Raw genomic sequence first — 25,000 nt, 5'->3', positions numbered from 1 at the left:
GAAATCCCTTCGGGCTGCGTCAAAATTTACTCACACATACTACCCCACCCCCCATTCCCCCACCCATTCCTCCTCATGCAGTCATAACATCATCCATATACAACCATTCTCCACTCACCTCTGTCTTCCGTCCTCTCCCTTCCTTCCTCAACAGACATTCCCCTCTTCCCCAAAGCCCCCTTCACCCCATCCATCCACCTCATCCTAGGACGTCCCCTCATGTTCACTCCCTCCACATCTGCCTTCCATACCTCTTTTACTAGTCTTTCTTCACTCATTCTTTCTATGTGTCCAAACCATCCTAATATTCTTTCATCAACCCTCTCTCCCAAATCCTTTTTCACCCCTGTTCTCCTCCTCACCTCCTCATTTCTCACTCTATCTAGCCTAGTAACCCCCACCATACTTCTCAGACACCTCATCTCAAACACATTCAAACTCCTTCTCTCTTCTTCTCTTATGTTCCACGTTTCTGCCCCATACAGTGCTGTTGGCACAATCACTCCTTCATACAGTCTCCTCTTCGCATCCATTCCCAAATGTCTATTTCTCATTACACTCTTTAAACCACCAAGGCATTTACTCGCTTCTCTCAATCTACATTCTACCTCCACCTTCACTCCACCTTTTCCTGCTACACTTGCACCCAAGTATCTAAAACTATCCACTTCCTCCAGTCGCTCTCCCTTAATGTTCACTTCCAGTCTACTGCCACTTTCACCCCTTGTACATCTCATCACCTTACTTTTACCCACATTTATCTTTAGCTTTCTTCTATCACATACTCTCCCAAACTCTGCCACCAGCTTCCTCAATCCCTCCTCTGACCCTGCCACAAGCGCAGTGTCGTCCGCAAACAACAGCTGGCTCACCTCCCACTTTTCTCCATTTTCTTTAACCATCTCCAATCCCTGACTCACTACCCTTGCATTCACCTCTCGCACCACCCCATCCATGTATAAGTTGAACAGCCAGGGCGACATAACGCATCCTTGACGAAGTCCCACCTTTACTTCAAACCACTCACTCTCTCCATTTCCAATCCTAACACATGCTCTACTACTCACATAAAAACTCTTGACAGCTCCCAAAAGCTTTCCTCCTATCCCATAAATCTGCATAACCTCCCACAGTGCCTTTCTGTCTACCCTATCATAAGCCTTTTCCAGATCCATAAAAGCCCAAAAAACATCCTTCCCCTTTCCTATAGCTTTCTCACAATGTAAATAATAATAAATAAAACAAATAAATTTGTAAAGTTGAATAATAAACAAATAATAACAAACAAATAAACAAATATTATAAAATAAATGGCAGGCATTACAGCATTTTGCTTAGGTGTTTATTCAAACGAATCTTAAAGCTTCGAACTGAACTACATTGCACTGCCTCTGCAGAACTTTATTCCATTCATTTACTACTTCACGGTTGGCAAAGTTGTTTCTACCCACTTCCAAATTAAGTAGATTTTCTGACAGTTTGAGACCATTATTTCTTGTCGCATTTTCATTAAGTGTGAAAATTTTGTCAATTCTGATGTTGTAAATTCCCTTTAGAATCAAGTCACCTCTGAGTCTATGCTTTTATAGGGAAAATAGATTCATACGTTTTAGTCGATTTTCGTATGTTTTGTTTTTTATATTTCGAATCAGTTTTGTGACTTGCCGTTGTACTTTTTCTAATCTGTCAATGTCTTTAATGAGATTCGGTGACAATACGGAAACATCATATTCCAAATGTGGACGAACTAACGGTAGATATAGCTTGTTAATGAGAGATGGACTTAGAAACATCATATTCCAAATGTGGACGAACTAACGATTGATATAGCTTGTTAATGAGAGATGGACTTTTGAAGTCAAAAGATCGCGCAATCAGTCCAACAATCTTGTTTGCTTTCTCAGAGGCTAAAATACACTACTCAGATGATTTCAGATCATTACTGATAATTACGCCGAGATCCTTTTCACTATCCACTTTTGTTAACGAATTTCCAAATAACTTGTAATTGTACTTACTGTTATTTTTACCTGTGTGCATAACCTTGCATATACTTGTGTTAAATTTCGTTAGCCACTTTTCAGAGTATTGCTGTAATTTATCTAAATATTTTTGAATGCTTAATTGGTTCAAGTGATCATTTGCCATTCCGGACAATTTTGTAACATCATCAAATTTGGGGACAATAAATCTCAGTCCATGGTCTGTATCATTTACATATACTATGAATAGAAGTGACCCAAGAACGGAACCCTGAGGAACTCCACTCGTAACATTTTTCCGTCTAGAAATTTTGCCATTTAGAACAACTCTGTTTTCGATCGTTTAACCAATTACTAGTCCAACTTAATAGGCTACCACTTATTCCGTGTGAAACTAATTTAGTAAGTAGTCTTTCGTGGGGGACGGTATCAAAAGCTTTTGCAAAGTATATATATATTAAACCTATATTGTTTATTTAGTCATAAATCGAGATGACTGTTTTGTAGAATTCGAGTAAGTTAGTCACGCAAGAACGTTTCCCTTTGAATCCATGCTGGATGTCATCTATCAAACATTTACTTTCTAAATGGTGTTCTATAGCATCTCTGATGATAGTTTCCATCATTCTTCCCACGATTAAAGTCAAGCTTAGGCCTGTAGTTATTTGGTTTCTTTTTGTCACCTTTTTGAACATGGGAGTAACGCTAACCAAATTCCATTCTCTTGGGACTTCTCCGGATATGATGGATTTCTTGATAGTAATTTGTAATAGAACAACAGTTTAATTCTTAATTTCCTTCAAGATTCTTGGGTGCCAACCGTCAGGCCCTGGTGTTTTATCAACTTAGAATTTCTCTATACACCTTTTAATTTTTTCTTTTGTAATATTTACCATAATACACTAAGTCGTCGGGTTAAAATACATATTTTCCAATGGAATTTCTTCGCAGTACAACCGCAGGCAGATAATAAAAGATGCCATTGAATTCATGAAACAATACACGACAACACTCGCCTTCCACGTCCCTCCCTCCGCCATCTAATTTGTGTGTACCCCGTCCCAGCCAAAGCAGGAGACAATGCACACACAATCATGCGACCGGGAGGGTGGGAGGGGGGAGGGGGAGGAGGAGGAGGGCAAAGGGGAGGGGGGAGGGATGGAGGAAAGAAGGAGGAGGAGGGAGAGGCAAAGGGGAAGGAGGGAGGGAGGGTAGAAAGGAGGAGGAAGAGAAAGAGAGGGAGGAAGGGAGGAAGATGAAGGAAGAAGGTAGGAGGAAAAGGGGCGGGAGGGAGGAGTATGGAGGTCTGGAGCGAGGGAGGAGGAAGAGGGTCGGGAGGAAGGAGTATGGAGAGAGGGAGGAGGAGGAGGAGGAGGAGGAGGAGGAGGAGGAGGAGGAGGAGGAGGGGCGGGCGGGAGGAAAAGAGGAACAAGGAGGGAGGGAAAGGAGGAGGAGGAGGAGAAAAATAGGGAGGGAGGGAGGGAAGAAGGAGGAGGAGAAAAGATGGGATGGGAGGGAGGGAGGGAGGGAAGGAAGGAAAAGGAGGAGGAGGAAGAAGAGGAAGGAGGGAGGGAAGAGGAGAAAGGGCGGGCGGGAGTGAGGGAGGGAAGGAGGAGGGAGAGGAAGGAAGGAGAGGTAGGAGGGGAGGGAGGGAGGAGAAGGGGAGAGGAAGGAGGGGGAGGAGGAGGAGGAGAAGGGGAGAGGAAGGAAGAGAAGGAGAGAGGAAGGAGGGGGAGGAGGAGAAGGGGAGAGGAAGGAGGGGGAGGTAGGAGGGGAGGGAGGGAGGGGAGAAGGGGTGGAGGGAGGGGGAGGAGGAGGAGAAGGGGAGAGGAAGGAGGGGGAGCAGGAGGAGGAGAAGGGGAGAGGAAGGAGGAAGGAGGAAGGAGAAGAAGAAGAAGAAGAAGAAGAAGAAGAAGAAGAAGAAGAAGAAGAAGAAAAAGACGAAGAAAAAAACGAAGAAGAAGGGGACGAAGAAAAAGAAGACGCAGAAGAAAATAGAAGGGAAGGGGAAGGAGGAGAAGGAGAGAGGAAGGAGGGGAGGAGAAAAAGGGAAGAGAAGGAGGTGGAGGAGGAGGAGAATGGGAGAAGAAGGAGGGGGAGGAGGAGGAAAAAGGTAGAGGAAGGGGGGAGAGGAGGAGGAGAAGGGGAGAGGAAGGAGAGAGAGGAGGAGGAGAAGGAGAGGGAGGGAGGGAGGGTGTAAATGTGTGTGTATGTTACGTGGGGCTATGGTGCCGTTAGGGGCCAGGCAGGTGGCGTGTCGATACATACTGTACATACATACATATGCTAATAAGAACACGGGTACGTGTGTTCACTTATGCAAAGTAGACCACTTGGAAAAAAGAAACTAACGAAGCAGAGCGCTTTCGTATATTACATCTTCAGTGCAACAAGTACATAGTGATAGGAATACATAGAAAATATATACATGATACAAAGGAACAAGGACAGTTTGAATAAGCGTAGCGACCAATTACCCCCTGAAGAGCGGAAGGTCATGACCTTCCGCTCTCCAGGGGGTAATTGGTCGCTACGCTTATTCAAACTGTCCTTGTTCCTTTGTATCATGTATATATTTTCTATGTATTCCTATCACTATGTACTTGTTGCACTGAAGATGTAATATACGAAAGCGCTCTGCTTCGTTAGTTTCTTTTTTCCAAGTGGTCTACTTTGCATACATACATACAGTATGCCTAGGCCCGACCTGACGCCTCGACCGGACGCGGCGGCGACGACCTGCCTGGGGGTGACCCAACCCAACCTTGCCTAGCCTTCGAGCCTCGAGTCAGGTCAGGTCAGACTGCTGCCACAAAACACGTGTGCATCAATTCGCACCTGCAAGCACACACACGTCTGGGGTACATGTGTGTGTACACCACAATGGAGGGAGGGAGGGAGGGAGGGGAAGGAGGAGAGGAGACTGGGAGGGAGGGAGGAAAGGAGGAGGGAAGAGACAGAGAAAGGAGGAAGGGAGGGAGAATGAGAAGGGGAGGGAGAAGAAGGTGGAGGATAAGGGGAGGGAGGGAGGGGGAGGAGCGGGAGGTGAAGAAGGAAAAGAGGAGGAGGAGGGATGGAGGAGGAGAAGGAGGAGAGGAGGGAGGGAGGGAGGAAGGGATAATGATGAGGAGGGAGATAGAGAAAGGAGGGAGGGAGGGAGGGAGGAGTATCCCTGCTCGTTGCGATAACGTTTTCGTCACTGGGAGAACGTCCGTCCGTCTCTCGTCAATCTTTTCACTTTGTTTCTCCTCTTCTTTCTTTCTTTCTTTCTCTTCCCTATCCCATTTGACCTAACATTTGCATTCACACATGTATGCACAGCAATGGAGACGGCTGATGTGGAGACTTTTGTCGGTTGAAGACTGGCGGGGGAAATGCCACTGTTATCACTGGCTTATCTGACTGAAAGTGCTTATTAAAAGTAGTGAACTTTAGCAAAATCCAATCTAAGAATTAATGGTACAACTTAATGAAAGGGTCATGTAGAGAGTTGAAAATTAGCTCAGCAGCAACTAGCTTCTCAGATAACCACATGTCTGAGAAAAACGACCGAAGATCTTCCCATCGTTCCAAGATCCTCTGAACAAGAGCAACCAATGAGAATTTCCACCTCGTCTGTGGTGGGCGTGGCATCTTGTGGGGCTTCAAGTGAAGGAAAGACTGAAATTGTACAAACTCACTCTGGTGCTTGCTACTACACTTAAAGAAATTGTACACCTCTATTGCTAAATCCTCACACCTAGGTAAAGTCATACAAGCCTCGTTGGCACACGGAGAACGGATATTTGGACCACGGATATTTGGGCCACGAAACTGTAACCTTGGGCCACGGTGACTAGGATATTTGGAACGTGGGATAAAAAGTGGTTAAGTTAGGTTAGGTTAGAGGTCTAGATGGGACGGTCGATAAACTAGAGCTAAAACACTTCATGACAGAGTATGTGCAAAAAGGCATGAAATGCCAAAAACAGCAATAAAACACAAAAAATAATAAATTTGTATGAAATATCTAGTAATACATTGAAAGGAAAAAAATAGTTTGTGGCCCAAATATCCACCCCAGGTCACCCTCGTGGACCAAATGTCCTAAGTTGCAATTTCGGGGCCCAAATATCCTAGATTCCTTGCACAGAGGTGAGTAGAATGGCAAACACATTTGATTACAAAAAGACCAGGGCATTCATTACGGAAGCGACTTGCAACTGAATTGTGAGCTTACACCCATCAGTCTCAAAACCTATCATTATCGGCTGAAAGAAACCTGCACAGCGAAGCTATAGCGATAATCCCATACCACACTCCTGGTCATATGGCCATTTCCCGAAGGTTGAGTGTGGTTTGAATTTTCCGCCAAAATCATCGGAAATTTAAAATTCCCGGCTCTGTGCAGGCATGCGCATTGTCGACCCCACCTCCCCCTCCCTATCCCCTCCCTTCTTACCCGGCTAGCTCGAGCCGGACGTCGCGTCACTTAGATCGCGGAAACGGGACCGAGTGGTTAACTCGCTGCCCACATGGGAGCAGGCGGTCCCGTTTCCTGCTGGTTAATCGTCTGTTAGTTTTATCGCTTTCCGCTTGGCTGCTGGTTTGTCTCATTCTTCGACTTTGATTTTATACGAGCACAATCCGTCCCCGTCTTCGAGCCGTCCCTGGTAAACAACCCGGGTCCTCTCGGAGGACAGGGGACGTGTCTTATGGTACGGAGTGTGGCGCCCCCCAGGGTCATCAGGCCTCTCGGCAGCGCCATACCTCTGACCATCATCGGTCCTCTATTGCCTCACGGTTTGTATCAGGCCCTAGGCGTAGACTTTGACCATATACGATCGCAATCCGTCCCCGTCTTCAGGCCGTCCGTGGTAAGAACCCGGGCCTCTCGGAAGACAGGGGGACGTGTCTTATGGTACGGAGGGTGGCGCCCCCCAGGGTCATCAGGCCTCTCGGCAGCGCCATACCTCCGACCATCATCGGTCCTCTATTGCCTCACGGTTTGTTTCAGGCCCTAGGCGTAGACTTTGACCATATACGATCGCAATACGTCCCCGTCTCCAGGCCGTCCGTGGTAAGAACCCGGGCCTCTTTGAAGACGGGGGGGACGTGTCTTATGGTAGGGAGTGTGGCGCCCCCCAGGGTCATCAGGCCTCTCGGCAGCGCCATACCTCTGACCATCATCGGTCCTCTATTGCCTCACGGTTTGTATCAGGCCCTAGGCGTAGACTTTGACCATATACGATCGCAATACGTCCCCGTCTCCAGGCCGTCCGTGGTAAGAACCCGGGCCTCTTTGAAGACAGGGGGACGTGTCTTATGGTACGGAGTGTGGCGCCCCCCAGGGTCATCAGGCCTCTCGGCAGCCCCAAACCTCCGGTCATCAATGGTCCTCTAACAGCCTCATAGCTTGCTTCGTCAGGCCCTAGGCGTAGACTTTGACCTTATACGATCGTAATCCGTTCCCCATACGTCTTCGGGTCGTCCGCGGTAAGAACCCGGGCCTCTCGGAAGAGAGGGGGACGTGTCCTATGGTACGGAGGGGGTGCCCCCGAGGGTCATCAGGCCTCTCGGCAGCCCCATACATCCGACCAATAATGGTCCTCTAACGCCTTAATGGCTCCCTTTGTGAGGCCCTAGGCGTAGACTTTGACCTTTTCCACTCGTAATCCGTTCCCCATACGTCTTCGAGTCGTACGTGGTAAGAATCCGGGCCTCTCGGAGGACAAGGGGACGTGTCCTATGATACGGAGGGTGACGCCCCGAGGGTCATCAGGCCTCGGCAGCCCCATACCTTCGACCAATAATGGTCCTTTAACGCCTTATAACTTTCTTTGTCAGGCCCTAGGCGTAGACTTTGACCTTTTCCACTCGTACTCCGTTCCCCATACGTCCTCAAGTCGTCCGTGGTAAGAACCCGGGCCTCTTGGAGGACAAGGGGACGTGTCTTATGATACGGAGGGTGGCTCCCCGAGGATCATCAGGCCTCGGCAGCCCCATAACTCCTAGCTTCAATGGTCTTCTAACGCCTCACGGCACCACCCTCCTTCCAGGTTTCTTAAAAAAAAAAAAAAAAAAAAAAAAAACACCACCCAGCCCTTCTCATGAGCCACAGCCAACCTCTTATCAACTTCACTTGGCTTGAGTTTAAAGATGACTTACCTGATGTTCCACCCCCAAGTAAAACACAAAAGAACTTTAGACTTAGGGAGTCTAGTGTTAGTTAAAATGAGTATAAATTAGTTCAAAGAAACTACAATCATTTAGTGTAATGAGAAGAGGAAAATCAGTTTTAAATAGTACAGTTTAAGTTGGCGCAAAGTGCTAGGTATTACATAAATAAAATGCCTTGACCTTGGAGAAAAAAAAAAAAAAAAAAGGTCGAAATGGACATGACTTCTCCTATTCAACTTAAGCTAATCTATAGTCATGATGGTCAAGAACTTTACCATGTTGAAATTAATTTCAACGCTCACTGTGACTCAGGTCGAAATGACCATGACTTTTCCTATTCAACTTGAGCTAATCTACAGTCATGATGGTCGAGAATTTTACCATGTTAAAATTAATTTCGACGCTCACCGTGACTCAGGTGGAAATGGACATGATTTTCCTATTCAACTTGAGCTAATCTACAGTCATGATGGTCGAGAATTTTACCATGTTAAAATTGATTTCGACGCTCACTGTGACTTAGGTCGAAATGACCATGACTTTTCCTATTCAACTTAAGCTAATCTGTAGTCATGATGGTCAAGAATTTTACCATGTTAAACTAATTCAACGCCCACTGTGACTCAGGTCGACATGAACATGACTTTTCCTATTCAACTTAATTTAATCTACAGTCATGATGGTCGAGAATTTTACCATGTTTAAAATTAATTTCGACGCTCACTGTGACTTAGGTCGAAATGACCATGACTTTTCCTATTCAACTTAAGCTAATCTGTAGTCATGATGGTCAAGAATTTTACCATGTTAAACTAATTCAACGCCCACTGTGACTCAGGTCAACATGAACATGACTTTTCCTATTCAACTTAATTTAATCTACAGTCATGATGGTCGAGAATTTTACCATGTTAAAATTAATTTCGACGCTCACTGTGACTTAGGTCGAAATGAACATGACTTTTCCTATTCAACTTAATTTAATCTACAGTCATGATGGTCCAGAATTTTACCATGTCAAAATTTATTTCAACGCTCACTGTGACTCAGTGATGTCACGGTATGATAAGATGACGTCATTGTGATAAATTGACGTCACCATGTAGTCCTATGACGTCAATTTGTGTCCCTGTGACGTCACGAGACGATCCTATGGCGCCATGATCAATCTGGTGACGTCACAGTATAATCACATGATGTCACTAGGTATTAAACATATAGAAGTCCGCTTGTGGGTGATGAGACGTCACAAATTGCCATAGCACACTATTGGATGAAGACGCTCGCCACGGGCTTCGAGAACTTCCCGCGGGAAGACTTGGGGTGAGTTGGATACATACCGAGGGTCCAGGCCCGTCTTCGTGGGAGACGCTCAGGGAACGTCTTCACCCAGGACGAAGCCTCTTGACTAACGCCCACGGACGAGGTCGCTCGGAAACGAACTTGGCCTCGCATACTCCCTTTCGGTTTCTCGCTTACCCCGAGGATCTTCACGAAACTAGTGAGAGTGGTAGGCGTACGTTGGACGGAAGCAAGCGTCTCCACACTCATGTTCCTAGACGGCTAGTTGATGCATTTGCCCACCGGGGAGGGTGCATCGGCCGACATCTCAGTGGCTCTGAGTGTGTTGGCGGACGTGGAGTTCGGGGTGGACTGGGACGGGTCTGCCCTTGCTCCCACACAGAGACTTTATTGGCTCGGGATTGAGTGGGACACAGTCAGCGTCCTTCGGGTGCTCCCCTGCGCCAAAAGAGCGTGCTTCTCTCACACGTCCTCCCTCCTTCGGTGGCGGGGGGGGGCCTCAACTTCGCGACCCCGGCCCTTCCACTGAGCCGCTTGGGGCGCCGACGGCTGGTACGGGAGGTCGACAGGAGCATACTGCTTCTCCCGCGTGACCTGCCCGGGCCGATACCCTCAGCACTCCACAGGTTGTTGCGTCCCTGGCTTCGGTCGGGGGCCCTACGCCGGTCGCTGGAGTTTCTCCGCACCCACTCTGTGGAGCGGGTGCGGGACCTAGGGACTGGACATCGACGACTCCCTTGGGGACACGGTGTCTCTACCACTCGGTCGCCCCTGTCCCATGTGTCGCCATGGAAACGGCTCCACCCCTCTCATCTCAAAAAAGTGGAGGGGGCAAAGGGCGACCGAGGAGTGGGGAGGGGCCAGGAACCGTTGAACAGGATACAAATTTCGTATAATTTACGCATTGTGTGAACAGTGCAATGTTGTGCATGTCACATTCTTCGGCGTGGGTACTTGACGTTTCTGTCTCCCCTCTACTGAATGATAAAATGAATAAGTCTCCCATAGGAAAGACACACGTAATAACGGTTTGATTCAGGCTTCACCTCTCCTCCCACCTGTCCTCGTCTCATGCATAGCTTCGCTGTGCAGGTTTCTTTCAGCCGATAATATTTCTTTGTCGCGGCTCGTGCCGCTTAAATTCTTCTTATCGGCTTAAGAAACCTGCACAGATTTAGGGTCCCTCCCTCCTCCCACAGGCGAAGCCTTCATTTCTCATTGAAGTGACGCGACGTCCGGCTCGAGCTAGCCGGGTAAGAAGGGAGGGGATAGGGAGGGGGAGGTGGGGTCGACAATGCGCATGCCTGCACAGAGCCGGGAATTTTAAATTTCCGATGATTTTGGCGGAAAATTCAAACCACACTCAACCTTCGGGAAATGGCCATATGACCAGGAGTGTGGTATGGGATTATCGCTATAGCTTCGCTGTGCAGGTTTCTTAAGCCGATAAGAAGAATTTAAGCGGCACGAGCCGCGACAAAGAAATATTTGTAGTAACTGGGATTTCATGTTTCTCAAGTGTTTTCATCATTCCCTCATAGAGATTACTAGCAGTGGCTCCTTGTCCGACATTTTCAGGGTTGGCTGTATTGTAAACTTCACACAGCTCCCAGAATTTACTTTCAACACACTCGGTATCATGATCAAAGAATCTTACTACAACACAAGATGTTTTTATGGAACCAACGTCAGTAGACTCGTCCGTAAGAACGTTAAATTTTGTTTCTCTTAGTTTGTGAGCAAGTTGTTCTTTGTAGGATTTTCCTATAACATTAGTTACAAACGTAGTTACTTTAATTCTTTTCATGGCAAATTCCCGTGCTATCTTGGAGTCACTGAAAATGTCTCTCAAGACTTCTGACAAGTGATCTATTACATTAAAAGGAACATTATGTGCAGCTAGAACACTTACCAGCTTTATTTCTGCCCTAGCCACTGGTTTTTTTTTTTTTTTTTTTTTTTTTTTTTTTTGTTTTTTTTTTTTTTTTTTTTTTTTTTTTTTTTTTATTAAAGAAGGTTGATACTGGCCGATACTGGTACCTGCTTGTCCGTTGTACCTTTGAAATATGAACAGTGTTTTTTACCTTTTGCATGATTTTTTAGTACTGTTAGCTCTGCAGTCATAGTAACGTTACAAATTTTACACCTAGCTTTATACAGGTGTTTCCTGTAGCCACGGCTTGAAAGCAGGGTCTGTTTCCCATCCCTCCCTTCCTACATCGTTGCTGACGACGGGACTGAGAACCTGAAGTAAATGACTCAGCCTGTCAAGAAGGGCCAGCAGCAACAGCAGCAGGTGCTGCCTGCGTAGAGTATTAAACACATATGACCTATTTCACTGCTTGAACTCACGATGCTACAAATAATACCATTTGCCTCTTGTACATGAACACTCGAAGTTATCACTCACTTTAATAATCTTAAATAGCCATTATGATGTTTTAACATTTCTGTCTGATATAACATTTGGCGGTGGATATTGTAACATACTCAGCATTGCCTGGTTGCCTCTTCTTATTAGCTACACAGAAACAAAAGTACAATTATTCAATTATTCTGTAACCAATTGCCTGTAAGATGCATAGGTTAACAAAGCATCACAAATAGCTCACCTTTCTCTTCTTGGTTCCTGAAGACGAGTCCATACTGAATGAAGGTTCATCTCATCTACTTTGGTCTACTCCGCCACTCACTGAACACGCACGTTCTGAACGTTCTGAACGCGTCAATTTCTCGTCTCTCTAATGGTAATGTGAAACCTCCCAGTCCCACTCTTTATTTTTCCAAACACAATATTAAACTAAGTGACAGTTGCTGCTTTTTAACTTTTACAATATTCTATACAAATATTTAATACATACACACATACATACATATACCTTACAAAGGAGGTAGCCAGAAAGGAAAAGGCATAAAATCATTCCCACCCATTCCATCCCTGAATACACTCCACACCCCTCCACCCTCCCTCTTATCTTAGTACCTCCTGGATGACGGGTCATCCCTGCACCTTGTCCACTGCCCTGGGTCAGAAGCAGTGTCGCAAGACACAGCACATCCACAGCAAGGCCGCTTCATTAAATCGGCGACCCCCCCTCTCCGTCCCCCCCCCATTGCATAAAAGGAAAAGACGGGGAGAAATTCTTTCGGGCTGCGGCAAATTTTGCTTACACGTACTATCTCATCCCCCCATCCCCCCACCCATTCCACCTCATGCATCACAACATCATCCATATACAACCATTCTCCATTCACCCCTGTCTTCTGTCCTCTCCCGTCCTTCCTCAACAGACATTCCCCTCTTCCCCAAAGCCCCCTTCACCCCATCCATCCACCTCATCCTAGGACGTCCCCTCATGTTCACTCCCTCTACATTTGCCTTCCATACCTCTTTTACTTCTTTCTTCACTCATTCTTTCCATGTGTCCAAACCATCCTAATACTCTTTCATCAACCCTATCTCCCAACTCCCTTTCCACCCCTGTTCTCCTCCTCACCTCCTCATTTCTCACTCTATCTAGCCTAGTAACTCCAATCATGCTTCTCAGACACCACATCGCAAACGCATTCAAACTCCTTCTCTCTTCCTCTCTTATGTTCCATGTTTCTGCCCCATACAGTGCTGTTGGCACAATCACTCCTTCATACAGTCTCCTCTTAGCATCCATTCCCAAATGTCTATTCCTCATTACACTCTTCAATCCACCAAGGCATTTACTCGCTTCTCTCAATCTACATTCTACCTCCATCTTCACTCCACCTTTTCCTGCCACATTTGCACCCAAGTATCTAAAACTATCCACTTCCTCCAGTCGCTCTCCCTTAATGCTCACTTCCTGTCTACTGCCACTTTCACCCCTTGTACATTCCATCACCTTACTTTTACCCACATTTATCTTTAGCTTTCTTCTATCACATACTCTCCCAAACTCTGTCACCAACTTCCTCAATCCCTCCTCCGTTCCTGCCACAAGCGCAGTGTCGTCCGCAAACAACAGCTGGCTCACCTACCACTTTTCTCCATTTTCTTTAACCATCTCCAATCCCTGACCCACTACCCCTGCATTTACCTCTCGCACCACCCCATCCATGTAAGTTGAACAGCCAGGGCGACATAACGCATCCTTGACGAAGTCCCACCTTTACCTCGAATCACTCACTCTCTCCATTTCTAATCCTGACACAAGCTCTACTACTCTCATAAAAACTCTTGACAGCTCCCAGAAGCTTTCCTCCTATCCCGTATATCTGCATAACCTCCCACAGTGGCTTTCTATCTACCCTATCGTAAGCCTTTTCTTGATCCATAAAAGCCAAAAAAACATCCTTCCCCTTTCCTATAGCTTTCTCACATATCTGTCTTACCACAAAAATCTGATCTACACAACCTCTACCTGTCCTAAATCCACACTGTTCCTCACCAATTACTCCCTCTGTTCCTCTCCTAATCCTCTCAATCAAGATCCTCCCATAAGCCTCCCCAACTACACTTAACAAGCTAATTCCTCTGAAACTACTACATTCACACTTATCCCCCTTTCCCTTGTAAAGAGGAACTATACAGGCACTCCTCCAGTCCTCCGGCACTCTACCCTCTCTCCAGCAAACATTATATAACCTCACCAGCCAGTCCACCATCACTGTACCTCCTTTTTCAGACATTCTGCATGACATCCATCCAGACCAGGTGCCTTACCTGCTTTTATCATCTTAACAACTGCCTTCACCTCATCCTTCCTTATTTCTCCTCCACTTTCAAAACTCATCACTCTCACTTTCCCAGCATTTCCCACTGCAGCCACCCCCCTCCCTATCCTCTTTCACATTTAGCAACTCCCTAAAATATTCTGCCCATCTTCCCCTTACTGCCTTCTCTTCCATTATCATCTCTCCATCTGCACCTTTTACCTTTTCTTCTCTACTTGATTCGCCTCCTCTTCCTCTCTTAATTTCTTTCCAAAACATCTTTTTATTACTTTCAATATTTTCTGTCATACTCTTACCCCATTTCACATCTGCTCTCCTCTTTGCCTCCTTTACCTTTTGCTTTACTTCTCTTTTCTTTTCTTTGTACCTCTCATATGACTACCTCGTCCTATTTTGTAACCAATCTGTGAAAGCTCGCTTCTTCTCTTCTACAACCTTCTTTGTTTCCTCATCCCACCATTCACTACCCTTTCTTTTATTTCCTCCTGTCCTTCTTGTTCCACACACCATCCTTGCACACTTTATGACTCCCTCCTTGAATCATCCCCATTCCTCCTCCACACCTAGCTCTACTCTATCCTTCACTCCCTCCCACTCCTCCTTCAGCTTCTTTTCGTACTCCTTCTCCTTTTCCTTTCCATTCAAAGAGTTCACTCTAAGAACCTCCTTACCTTTTGTCCCTTTCCTCTTTCTCCATCTATCCTCCACTCTCAACTTACCTTCCACCAAAAAATGATCTGATATTCCCCCGTCCTCTCCCCTTAGCACATGTATATCCTTAACTCTTCCTATCATAATCCTATTTACCACTATATAATCCATTAGCGCTCTATCTACCACCCTTCCCTCCACCACCCTCTCCCATGTGTACTTATGCTTGACTTTCTTCCGAAACACTGTATTTGCTATCATTAACTCTCTTTCTAGACACATTTCCACCATCAACTCTCCACTACGATTCTTTCCTGGAACTCCACATTTCCCAACCACTCCATCAATTGAACCATTTCCTACCCTAGCATTAAGGTCTCCCAGTACTATTACATTGACATTTCTTCCTAAATCCTCTATGCACTCATTTAAATCTATCCAAAAGGCCTCCCTTTCTTCTACACTCTTCTCACTGCCAGGCCCATATGCACTTACAAAGAACCACATCTCCTTTCCCAGTTTCACCTTCATCCACAATATCCTTGAGGAAACCTCCTTCCACTCCACTACCCGTTTACCTATCTCTTCACTTACTAGAATAGCCACTCCTTCCCTCCCTCGCCCTCTCTTCACTCCTGATAACCTCCCACTTACACTCCCAAACTTACACTCACCCTTCCCTTTCAACTTCATTTCACTCAAAGCCAACACATCCATCTTTCTTCTCAGAAACATACTACCTATCTCTTCCCTTTTATTCTCATCTGTACCACATCCACGCACATTAAAAGACCCAAACCTTAGGGTGCTGGTCGGAAAACTCCCAAACCCTCTTATGCCTTTACTTTTTCGTTTAGGAATGTCCCCTGTGGAGCTACAAGAAGGATGCCTAGTCCCACTCCCGTCCCTTTCTTCTCGCCTCTTACGATCCAAGTGGGAATACTTGGTGGCAGTATTCTTTTCCCCCACCACAGGGAAATCCCCCACCACAGAAAAAGAATACTCGGAGAAATGGTACAGGACAGCAACAAGGGGTTGGGGGACAGCATAACGGAGGGACAGTCGTAGTATAAAAGTGTCATCATTTCTCTATGAACAGAGTTTTCCTTTATCATAGACAAAATGATGTGTGGCTCTGGTCCGTAGGGGCGCCCCATATAGACCCTAAAGTATCAACTGCATGCTACTTTGCCACAATAACAAGCAGCCAATACCCCAGACGGGAACTATTTAATAAACATCGAAAATTATCGTACAAATCGTAGGAACTACAGAAAAGTATCGTACAAACTGTACAATAATGAGGAACACTATCGTACATCGATGTAAGGAGGGGGTAGATAATTGTACATGTACGGTAATTGTCGTACGTCTGGCAACCCTGTAGCCCAGGGTTGCCAGACGTACGAAAATTATCGTACATGTAAGATTATTTACCCCCTCCTTACGATGTACGATAGTGTTCCTCATTATCGTACAGTTTGTACGATACTTTTATGTATTTCGCACGATCTGTGCGATAATTTTCGATGTTTATTAAATAGTTCCCGTCTGGGGTATTGGCTGCTTGTTATTGTGGCAAAGTAGCATGCAGTTGATACAATATTATCGTACAGGGACTCCAAAATTATCGTTTTCATGACATAATTATGGTATTGTTATTAAAGAAATATCGTACAAATTCTCGTGCTTTTCGAAATCTAATGTCTATCCCTTGAGATAAATAAAATAGACACTTTAGGCAACATTTTTGAATTCTATTAGTATTGAGAAATTCAAATGATCTTTCACAAATTACTTTCATTGGAAATAATCCAATAATCACATCTTAACACATAACATACGTCAATAGCAAACCACATATAATTGGCCTCATCATCAGTGTAATGAAATGAAAATGTTTTTGGAGAAAAACTTTCATATTTGTATGTAATTAGAAAGAACGAGTCACAATGTGAGGTGTTACTGCGTTGTTTTTACCCACTTCCAAATTGAATATAGTTTGAGACCATTATTTCTTGTCGGATTCTCATTCAGTGCGAAATTTTTGTCACTTTAGATGTCAGTTCTCTTTAGAATCTTAAAGACCTGTATCACGTCACCTCTGAATCTACGCTTTCTTAAGGGTAAATGGATACATATTTTTTGTCGATTTTCGTATGATTTATTTTTGATACTTGGAATCAGTTTTGTGGCTCGCCGTTGTACTTTTTCCAATCTGTCAATGTCTTTAATGAGATTTGGTGACCATACGGAAACAGCATATTCCAAATGTGGACGAACTAACGATTTATATAGCTTGTTGACAAGTGATGGACTTTTGAAGTCAAAAGATCGCGCAATCAGTCCTAGAATCTTATTTGCTTTCTCAGAGGCTGAAATAAACTGCATAGATGATTTGAGATCGTTACTGATAATTACGCCGAGATCCTTTTCACTATCCACTTTTGTTAACGAATTTCCAAATAACTTGTAATCGTACTTACCGTTATTTTTACCTATGTACATGAACTTGTATTTACTTGCGTTAAATTTCATCAGCCACTTTTGAGACCATTGCTGTAGTTTATCTAAATCTTCATGAATATCCAACTGGTTTAATTTAAGTGATCATTTGCCAATCCACACAGTTTTGTATCATCAGCAAATTTGGAGACAATAAAATTCAGTCCGTGTTCTCTATCATTTATACATACTACGAATAGAAGTGGTCCAAGAAAGCCCTGAGAAACTCCACTTGTAAAAAAAAAAAATGTGATTTCTAATAACCTTTTTATCTCTAATGTAACTATAGATTTCTCTGTTACTTTCAACTGTATTTCTTACTCTGCGGCACACATGGAGTGCTGACAATCGGCAAATGATCTCCTCTGGCTATAACTTTGAGGCTGTGACACAGAAACTGTCCCATGCTGATGCAACACGGACAAAACAGTCACAGAATTCTTCCTCGGCAGAGAGATCTGTGGGAGGTTCCGACGATTGCGGGGCTGCGGGTTTTCCAACTCGAGGCATTGATGGATTGCGTGAACAGCATGTGATGAGCGGGTATTCATCTCTGCGGTTTTCAACATGCCATTAATCATTCAAACCACGAAACCGAGCCCCAGTGGGTGGGTGGCGATGGTGCCAAAGCCACTCTTTAAAAGAGACCATTTCTGGAAAAGGCTCAGCAAGGACTCTGAGGCCGACAACAATTGGCATACAGGAAAAGAACGAATAAACTAGAAAAGACAACAGTACAAGAATGAGGAGGGAAGGAAGTCATGGACTGGTAAAGCTAACCTGCAAAAATGGCGATAATAGTCACAAGAGCAACAGAACCTTGCGGCTAGACAAAGACAAGCTAAATGACTAGAGCCAACATTGGCATATGCCATCCGATACCAGTAAATACAGTGCAAAGCAAGCGGGGAGGGGGTGGGTGGAGGGAAAATACAAAAGGGCAAATGCAACGTGTAACCCAGAGGAACCAAGGAAGTGAGCTGCTGCAGTCTTTGAAAACCCTGGCCCAAGCGAGTACACTGCCAGTTGCCTCAACGCCGCCACCTGAAGGGGACCAATGACGGGTACCTGCTTGCATGTGGTGGACCTGCAAGATGGACAGCGAAGCTGCCATTTTCAAAAGCCGTCAACCCCCATCCACCAGATGCAGTCCTGAGGGGCTGACACTCAGTTCCCAGATTGGGCCCAAGGTCTTTCTCTATTACCTTCAACTGTATTTCCATGCACACATGAACAACTGACAAGCGGCAACTGCTCTCCTCTCGCTGCAACAAAAGTCCAAAGTTTCTTCCCAGAGATATTCGAGAGGATATGAGGACCGTTGCCGGCCACTGCAGGGCTGCGAGTATTCCACTTGATCAAACTCGAGACATCTGTGGACTGACTGACTGAACAGTATACAAATAGCAGGCATTCGTCTTTGTGGTTTTCAACATGACACTAATCATGCAGACCACGAAACTGAGCACCAGTGGGTGGCAGTAGTACCGAAGTCACTCTTGAAAAGGGGCATGGACCATTTCTGGAAAAGCCTCAGTAAGGAATTTGAGGCCGACAAGGACCGCCATACGAAAGGTGAACGAAGAAACTAGTAAATACAATAGTACAAGAAAGAAGAGGCAAGTCATGGGCAGCAGACATAAGGACAAATGAAACAGACCAAGACAAGGAAAATAAAACAAAAGGAATGCTAGAAAAGGGTCAAATGGTTTATCACAAGATTCGAAGAATAATATTACTACAACGAGGCAAAAAGTGAACAAAGCCAGAGAAGGTAATCAAACAATGGGAGGATGGGGGGAAGACAAAGTTGACACACACACACACACACACACACAGGAGAGGACAGAAGGGGAAACACAGCAACACGCATAATCCAAGAAAGCACGAGGAAAAAAATAATTGCATTTAGAAACTGATCCTACATCTAAAAGGGCCTTTGATATAGAAAATATAGATAAGTTGCCACACTCCCCACCCTCCTTCACACCATTGTTCGCTGCCTTGCAGGACGGTTAAGAACATGAGAATGAAGGAGACTGGAAGAGACCATAAGGCATACACTAGGTAATTCCTTGTCCATTACAACCTCTCATCCCCATCCATAAAGTTGTCTAACCGTTTCATAAAAAAAAACTGATATTTTGAGCGCTCACTACATGGTTACTAAGTCTATTCCATTCGTTGACCACCCTATTAGTAAACTAATTCTTGCCTATTTCCTTCTTAAATCTAAATTTGTCCAATCTAAATCCATTACTGTGGGTCCTTCCCTGTTGTCTTTATATGATGACCTTGTTTGTGTCACCCTTGTTAAAGCCTTTAATCCACTTCAACACCTCTATAAGATCACCCCGCTCTCTGTGTCTTTCCAGAGAGTGTAAGTTAAGGTGCCAAAGTCTCTCTTCGTAAGGTAAATTTCTGAGCCAATGTATCATTTTGGTCATTCTCCTCTGTACTGATTCTAGTGAACTAATGTCATTCTATAAGACGGAGCCCAATAATATACCGCATAGTCATGTATAGATTTAATTAACGCTAGAGTTTGATAATTACCTCTGCACTTCTATTCGTAACCGTCCTAGCAATGAAACTTAATGTTCCGTTTGCTTTATTCCTGGCACTAATGCACTGATTCCTGGATTTAAGGTCAGGACTCACTAGAACTCCAAAGTCTCTCACACACTCAGTTTTATCTTATTGAATATTTCTGTTCACTGGTCGCCATGGTAGAAAGCAACAGCAGGCACAACCAGTTAACCCTGCGACAAAGCATGATATTACCACTTGGGTGATCCTGGACACAAGTGCGTGAGTATCTCGCCCTCCAACAAGTCTCACTTACCCGCAAAACGAGCCGTGGGAGGTAACTGAAGGAGAAGACTGGCCTGCTCACACTGCCAAGTCGTGGTTGACGGAATGTTGACTGCTGCTACGGCTAACAGGGAGGTCTGTAATCAAGTGTTATCTTATCGTCTAAAGCTGACTAAAGGTAATGCACAGCTAGATAAAAAGGCGAGCCGATCTGTAGACGTCTTGCCCCGTTCTTCATTCCTCCCTTCGCCGTTTGTGTGTCCTCTCCCTTTTTCTTCTTCCTGTTTCCCTCTTCGATGCCCTTCCTCTCGCCCCCCCCCCTTGCACGCGTGTACCTAAGTATACTGACCCAAGTGCCATACAATGCTTGACTTTATCTTCCGAATACTTTGATCCTTCTCTTTGCTCCCTCGTCCCATACCAAGACATTTTCTCTGTCAATGCTGTCCATTTCTTATCATCGCCCTGAACGCGGCGATAACTCTTTCACTCGCATGATATTACCACTTGGGTGATCCTGGACACTCTCGCCCTCCAACAAGTCTCACTTACAGGAGAAGACTGGCCTGCTCACACTGCCAAGTCGTGGTTGACGGAATGTTGACTGCTGCTACGGCTAACAGGGAGGTTATTAGAGGCAGTTCTAACTTTGTACGCAAGCATATGTGTGTGTGTGTGCATGTGTGATTCACCATGGTCACGTGTTGGACTCGTGATCGACAGCTAATTCCCTCCCGGAAGAGAGCTCAGAGCTCATATATGACCGATTTATGGGTATTGCTGTAACCTTACACACACACACACACAAACACACACACACACACACACACACACACACACACACACACACACACACACACACACACACACACACCTAACTCCCCGCCCACTAGAGTTGGAGTAACGACTCGCAGTGCAGCGATACTGAAATTATTTCAGCCCTGGGTGGGATTGGAACTCAGACCGCCGTAGTGACGGCCGGTAATTCTACCAACTGCGCCATCGTGTGTGTGTGTGATTCACCATGGTCTTTGGATCACGTGTTGGACTCGTGATCGACAGCTATTTACCCTCCCGGAAGAGAGCTCAGAGCTCGTATGACCGATGTGTGTGTGTGTGTGTGTGTGTGTGTGTGTGTGTGTGTGTGTGTGTGTGTGTGTGTGTGTGTGTGTGTGTGTGTGTGTGTGTGTGTGTGTGTGTGTGTGTGTGTGTGTGTGTGTGTGTGTGTGTGTGTGTGTGTGTGTGTGTGTGTGTGTGTGTGTGTGTGTGTGTGTGTGTGTGTGTGTGTGTGTGTGTGTGTGTGTGTGTGTGTGTGTGTGTGTGTGCGCACGCGCGTGTTGTTACATGTATTTTCACGGAGAAACCTACGTACAGGAGGGAGCGGCGACTACTTGATGGTATTACTCTTTTGACCTTGGCAATGGAGCCGATGCAAGCCACTCGTGACAACGTTACCGGCGCACAGAGGTGAGATAATGGAGATGCCAAGGCACACACCTTCTCAGTTGTCGATAACCACACCCTTGCAACGGTGACCTACAGGTAACCCGTTCCTCCCTAGTGCTCTTGACATAGGCTGACCTCAAAGCTGACCTGGCGTCTGTCATGATGCATACAGTTCCGTGCTGAAATCCTCACCCCCAACCCCCATCCCCCACATTCTCCTCATCAGTCATTGTCGCCAAGCGATAACGCTTATCATCAATTGGGGTGTCTGATGACGTCACGGGATTGACAAACAGTAATCGGTGGGTCAGGTTTATTCTAGTCTAATTGAACTTCATGTTATTATCTTTTAAATTTGCCTATCTATTACTTATTTATACATTTATTATTAATTTATCTACGTATTACCTATCTATTGTTTATTGATTCAATTAATTGTTTTCATGAGAACGCGCTGTTGACTACGTTGCAGTTCTACAATGTCAAATACCACTCACCCAGTTGCGCAGGTTCAGAAAAATAGTTCCTCTTGAACTTTAGACCAAAGAAATGTTGATCATACAAGAAACAAGGGCCAAACATCAAATATCTCTCTTTCTCTCTGTCTCTCTATCTCTATTCATTCCCAGTGTTCTTCTTTCTGTTCGCTTGCCCTCTGTCCACTGCCGGTTTTAAGCATGTTTGACCGATTAGATCAGATTGGGTCCTCCCGCGCGGAAGTCTTTGAGCTCCCCCGCCCCCAAACAGGCCTTGAGCAGAGAACACTGACGGACTTCGTTTAAATTGGTTAGAAAATAATAATATTGTAGGCCTTATCAGCTGAGGGATTTGTCATTGAAACCGTGAAGTTATTGCACTTAATTGATTGTGTCATACCTGTGAAATATCTTTAGGAAATATCTTTTCCATTGAACTACTGGCTATCGGCCTCCTTTGTCTCCCAATCCAAATTTTTCACTATTCGAATTCATTCGACCCAGTAAGATAGATATATTCCAGAGCAGATGAAGCATCTCTCATTATTATTATATCAAGATCAAAATAGGCTATAGGCTAATCAGTACTAAATTGAGATAGTGTTATGCTAGCCTGGGACTGGGTCTAAGGCCTTGGCTTAAGCAGTTAGCGTGAACGTAAATAGCCCAGTTCTGAACGTAGAATTTCTGACAACGTTAGCAATCCTAGATAGAGTTGGTTAGGATATTTTGGTCTTGTAAAAGATGAATATCACCGAAGTTAGGTCAGTTTAGGTTGATCTTTACTAGGCTAGGTCGCTGTGGGGGCTTTTATAACTTACATCTTTAACCCATTAAACTCCGATGACAAGATTCTTGTCATTTGGTCAAATAAAACAAAAAATCATAAAACACCAAAATGTTTGATCAAACACCAGAAAAATATGACGTCAGTCCTCGCTTCGCTCGCGAGCGAAGCGAGGACTGACGTCATATTTTTCTGGTGTTTGATCAAACATTTTGGTGTTTTATGATTTTTTGTTTTATTTGACCAAATGACAAGAATCTTGTCATCGGAGTTTAATGGGTTAAGAGCCAGTTTACAATGTTATCCAGCTATGGGAGTGTGTGCTGCATCTCGTGGTTATTCATACTGACAAGATGTCGGGGTTATTCATCTTTACAAGATCAGGATATTCTTAGTAAGACTGCCTCTGTCATTGTTTTGTAATTTTGCAGTGGTTTGGTTTAGTATCAAAATAGTATTAGGCTACTGTTAGTATGTAATTGCACTGCCAGGTCTTGAGCGAAAAATTAAGTGCGTTTCACGGGGTGCAGACTTTTATAAGGGTAGGGTTGAAAAGAAAATAGGCATTGAATTTACTCATCTGTTATTATTAATGAATATTTCCCGCACAGTTTATGGAAAATTTAGATTCTGTCAGATTTTCTTTAAGACAGACTATTTCATGTTTTTTGGGTTATTTTTCCTCCAACACCCAATTTTAAGGGTTAGTCCACAACTCGAGTGCATTCTATCTTCTGATATATTTCATTTTTCATGTAAGCAAATGTGAATGAACAAACTAAGCGATTTGTTATATTACTTCAAATGTTTAAATAAAGAGAAAAACGAAAAACGTTTTCGTTCCTGGCGAACAAAAAGAAATAAAAATAAAAATAAATTCATGAAATTAGGAATCTTTAACCAAAAAGTTACAGAAGCCACATGACGCTTCCGGGAGTTACACCAAAGTCTTTGTAGTGGACCGACAATTAACAATGAACTTGATATAATTGTCACTGAACATGCAGAGCACTAGCAGCAAATATTCAAAAGGCATGGAGCAATAGCTCAGTTTCTTGCTGAGCTATTGGTAAAAACTTCCGGGCAAGGATGAGCTGCTGATTGGATGTGTATGTCGAGGACCAAGTAGGAGCCCTGAAAACAATACCAATCTAAGAAGACTCATGGAGAAAGCGTCAGAAAAGAAACCAACACATATGTTAATAACGGGAGACTTCAAGTACCCCAAAATAGACTGCAATAACTGGAACCCACCAGGGACAAGTGACACTAGCGAAGAATCTCTCTTGAAACACTGCGAGATTTATACAAGTACCAAGACGTCATGGAGCCAACAAGAGGCAGAGGACCAGAAACATCTAACGTAAGAACATAAGAATAAAGGAGACTGCAAGAGACCATAAGGCCTACACTAGGCAGCTCCGTATCCATCACCACTTGTCATCCCCATCCATAAAGTTGTCTAATCGTTTTTTAAAACAACTGATAGTTTCAGCGCTTACTACATGGTTACTAAGTTTATTCCATTCATCGACCACCTTCCTAAATCTAATTCTTGTACCTTGTTCTCACAAATGAAGAAGGCATGATAAACACCATTAAACTGTTATCCCTACTTGGGAAAAGTGATCACTGCTACATCAAAAGAGCTACTACAAAAGGTAACTACCTAAAGATGAGAGATGAATTGACTCCTGAATGGATAGGAGAAACTAAGAGAAGTGAAGGATTGGAAGAAAAATGGATGGCAATAAAAAGAAAATGAATGTCCCAATACTTTATTAGACGACAAGTGTAATACTAAAATGGTTCAATCAAACAAAGCTGCAATATCCCCTATCAAAAGGAAAAAATAGATGCTGGACAAGATATATGGAAACGAAGGACCACAGTAAATACATAAGATACAAGAGGTGCAGATAAGGTACGGGATGTGACAAGGAAAATACAAAGAACCAAAGAAAAGGAGACTGCTGAATTGGCAAAACATAGACCACAAAAGCTCTGGAGATTTATAAAAAACAAACTTAAAACAGTTACCAAATTGCAGACTTGAAGATGACAAAAAATAGAAAAGATATACTAGTAAGTATAGATAACGATAGAGTTCCTTTCGACATTTTTTTGCAGAGGTTCTAAGGAGCAACTGGGGAACTACCATCATTACCGAA

At 44.4% G+C, this 25,000-nt stretch overlaps 1 protein-coding gene across 8 annotated transcripts in view; it reads right to left on the bottom strand.

The window, feature by feature from the left end:
* Positions 1-20,275, bottom strand: part of LOC143030936 (BTB/POZ domain-containing protein 1-like) — a 53,942-nt gene extending 33,667 nt beyond the window's left edge. For 2 of the 8 annotated variants that reach the window (XM_076194219.1, XM_076194217.1), the window contains exon 1: positions 17,628-17,756. In XM_076194219.1, the coding sequence (XP_076050334.1) occupies positions 17,628-17,712 (85 nt within the window). In that variant the 5' untranslated portion in view covers positions 17,713-17,756. Of the gene's footprint in view, positions 1-17,627; positions 17,760-20,151 lie in introns of those variants that run through there. The other 6 variants (XM_076194222.1, XM_076194216.1, XM_076194218.1 and 3 more) reach the window with 5 other exon arrangements.
* Positions 20,276-25,000: the final 4,725 nt, after the last annotated feature.

This window comes from Oratosquilla oratoria, chromosome 12 (genome assembly GCF_046742065.1).
Source record: "Oratosquilla oratoria isolate Oo_2021 chromosome 12, ASM4674206v1, whole genome shotgun sequence".
Taxonomy (NCBI): Eukaryota; Metazoa; Arthropoda; class Malacostraca; order Stomatopoda; family Squillidae; genus Oratosquilla; species Oratosquilla oratoria.
Note: the sequence above shows the minus strand (reverse complement) of the source record. Positions and strands in the feature narration are given on the sequence as shown.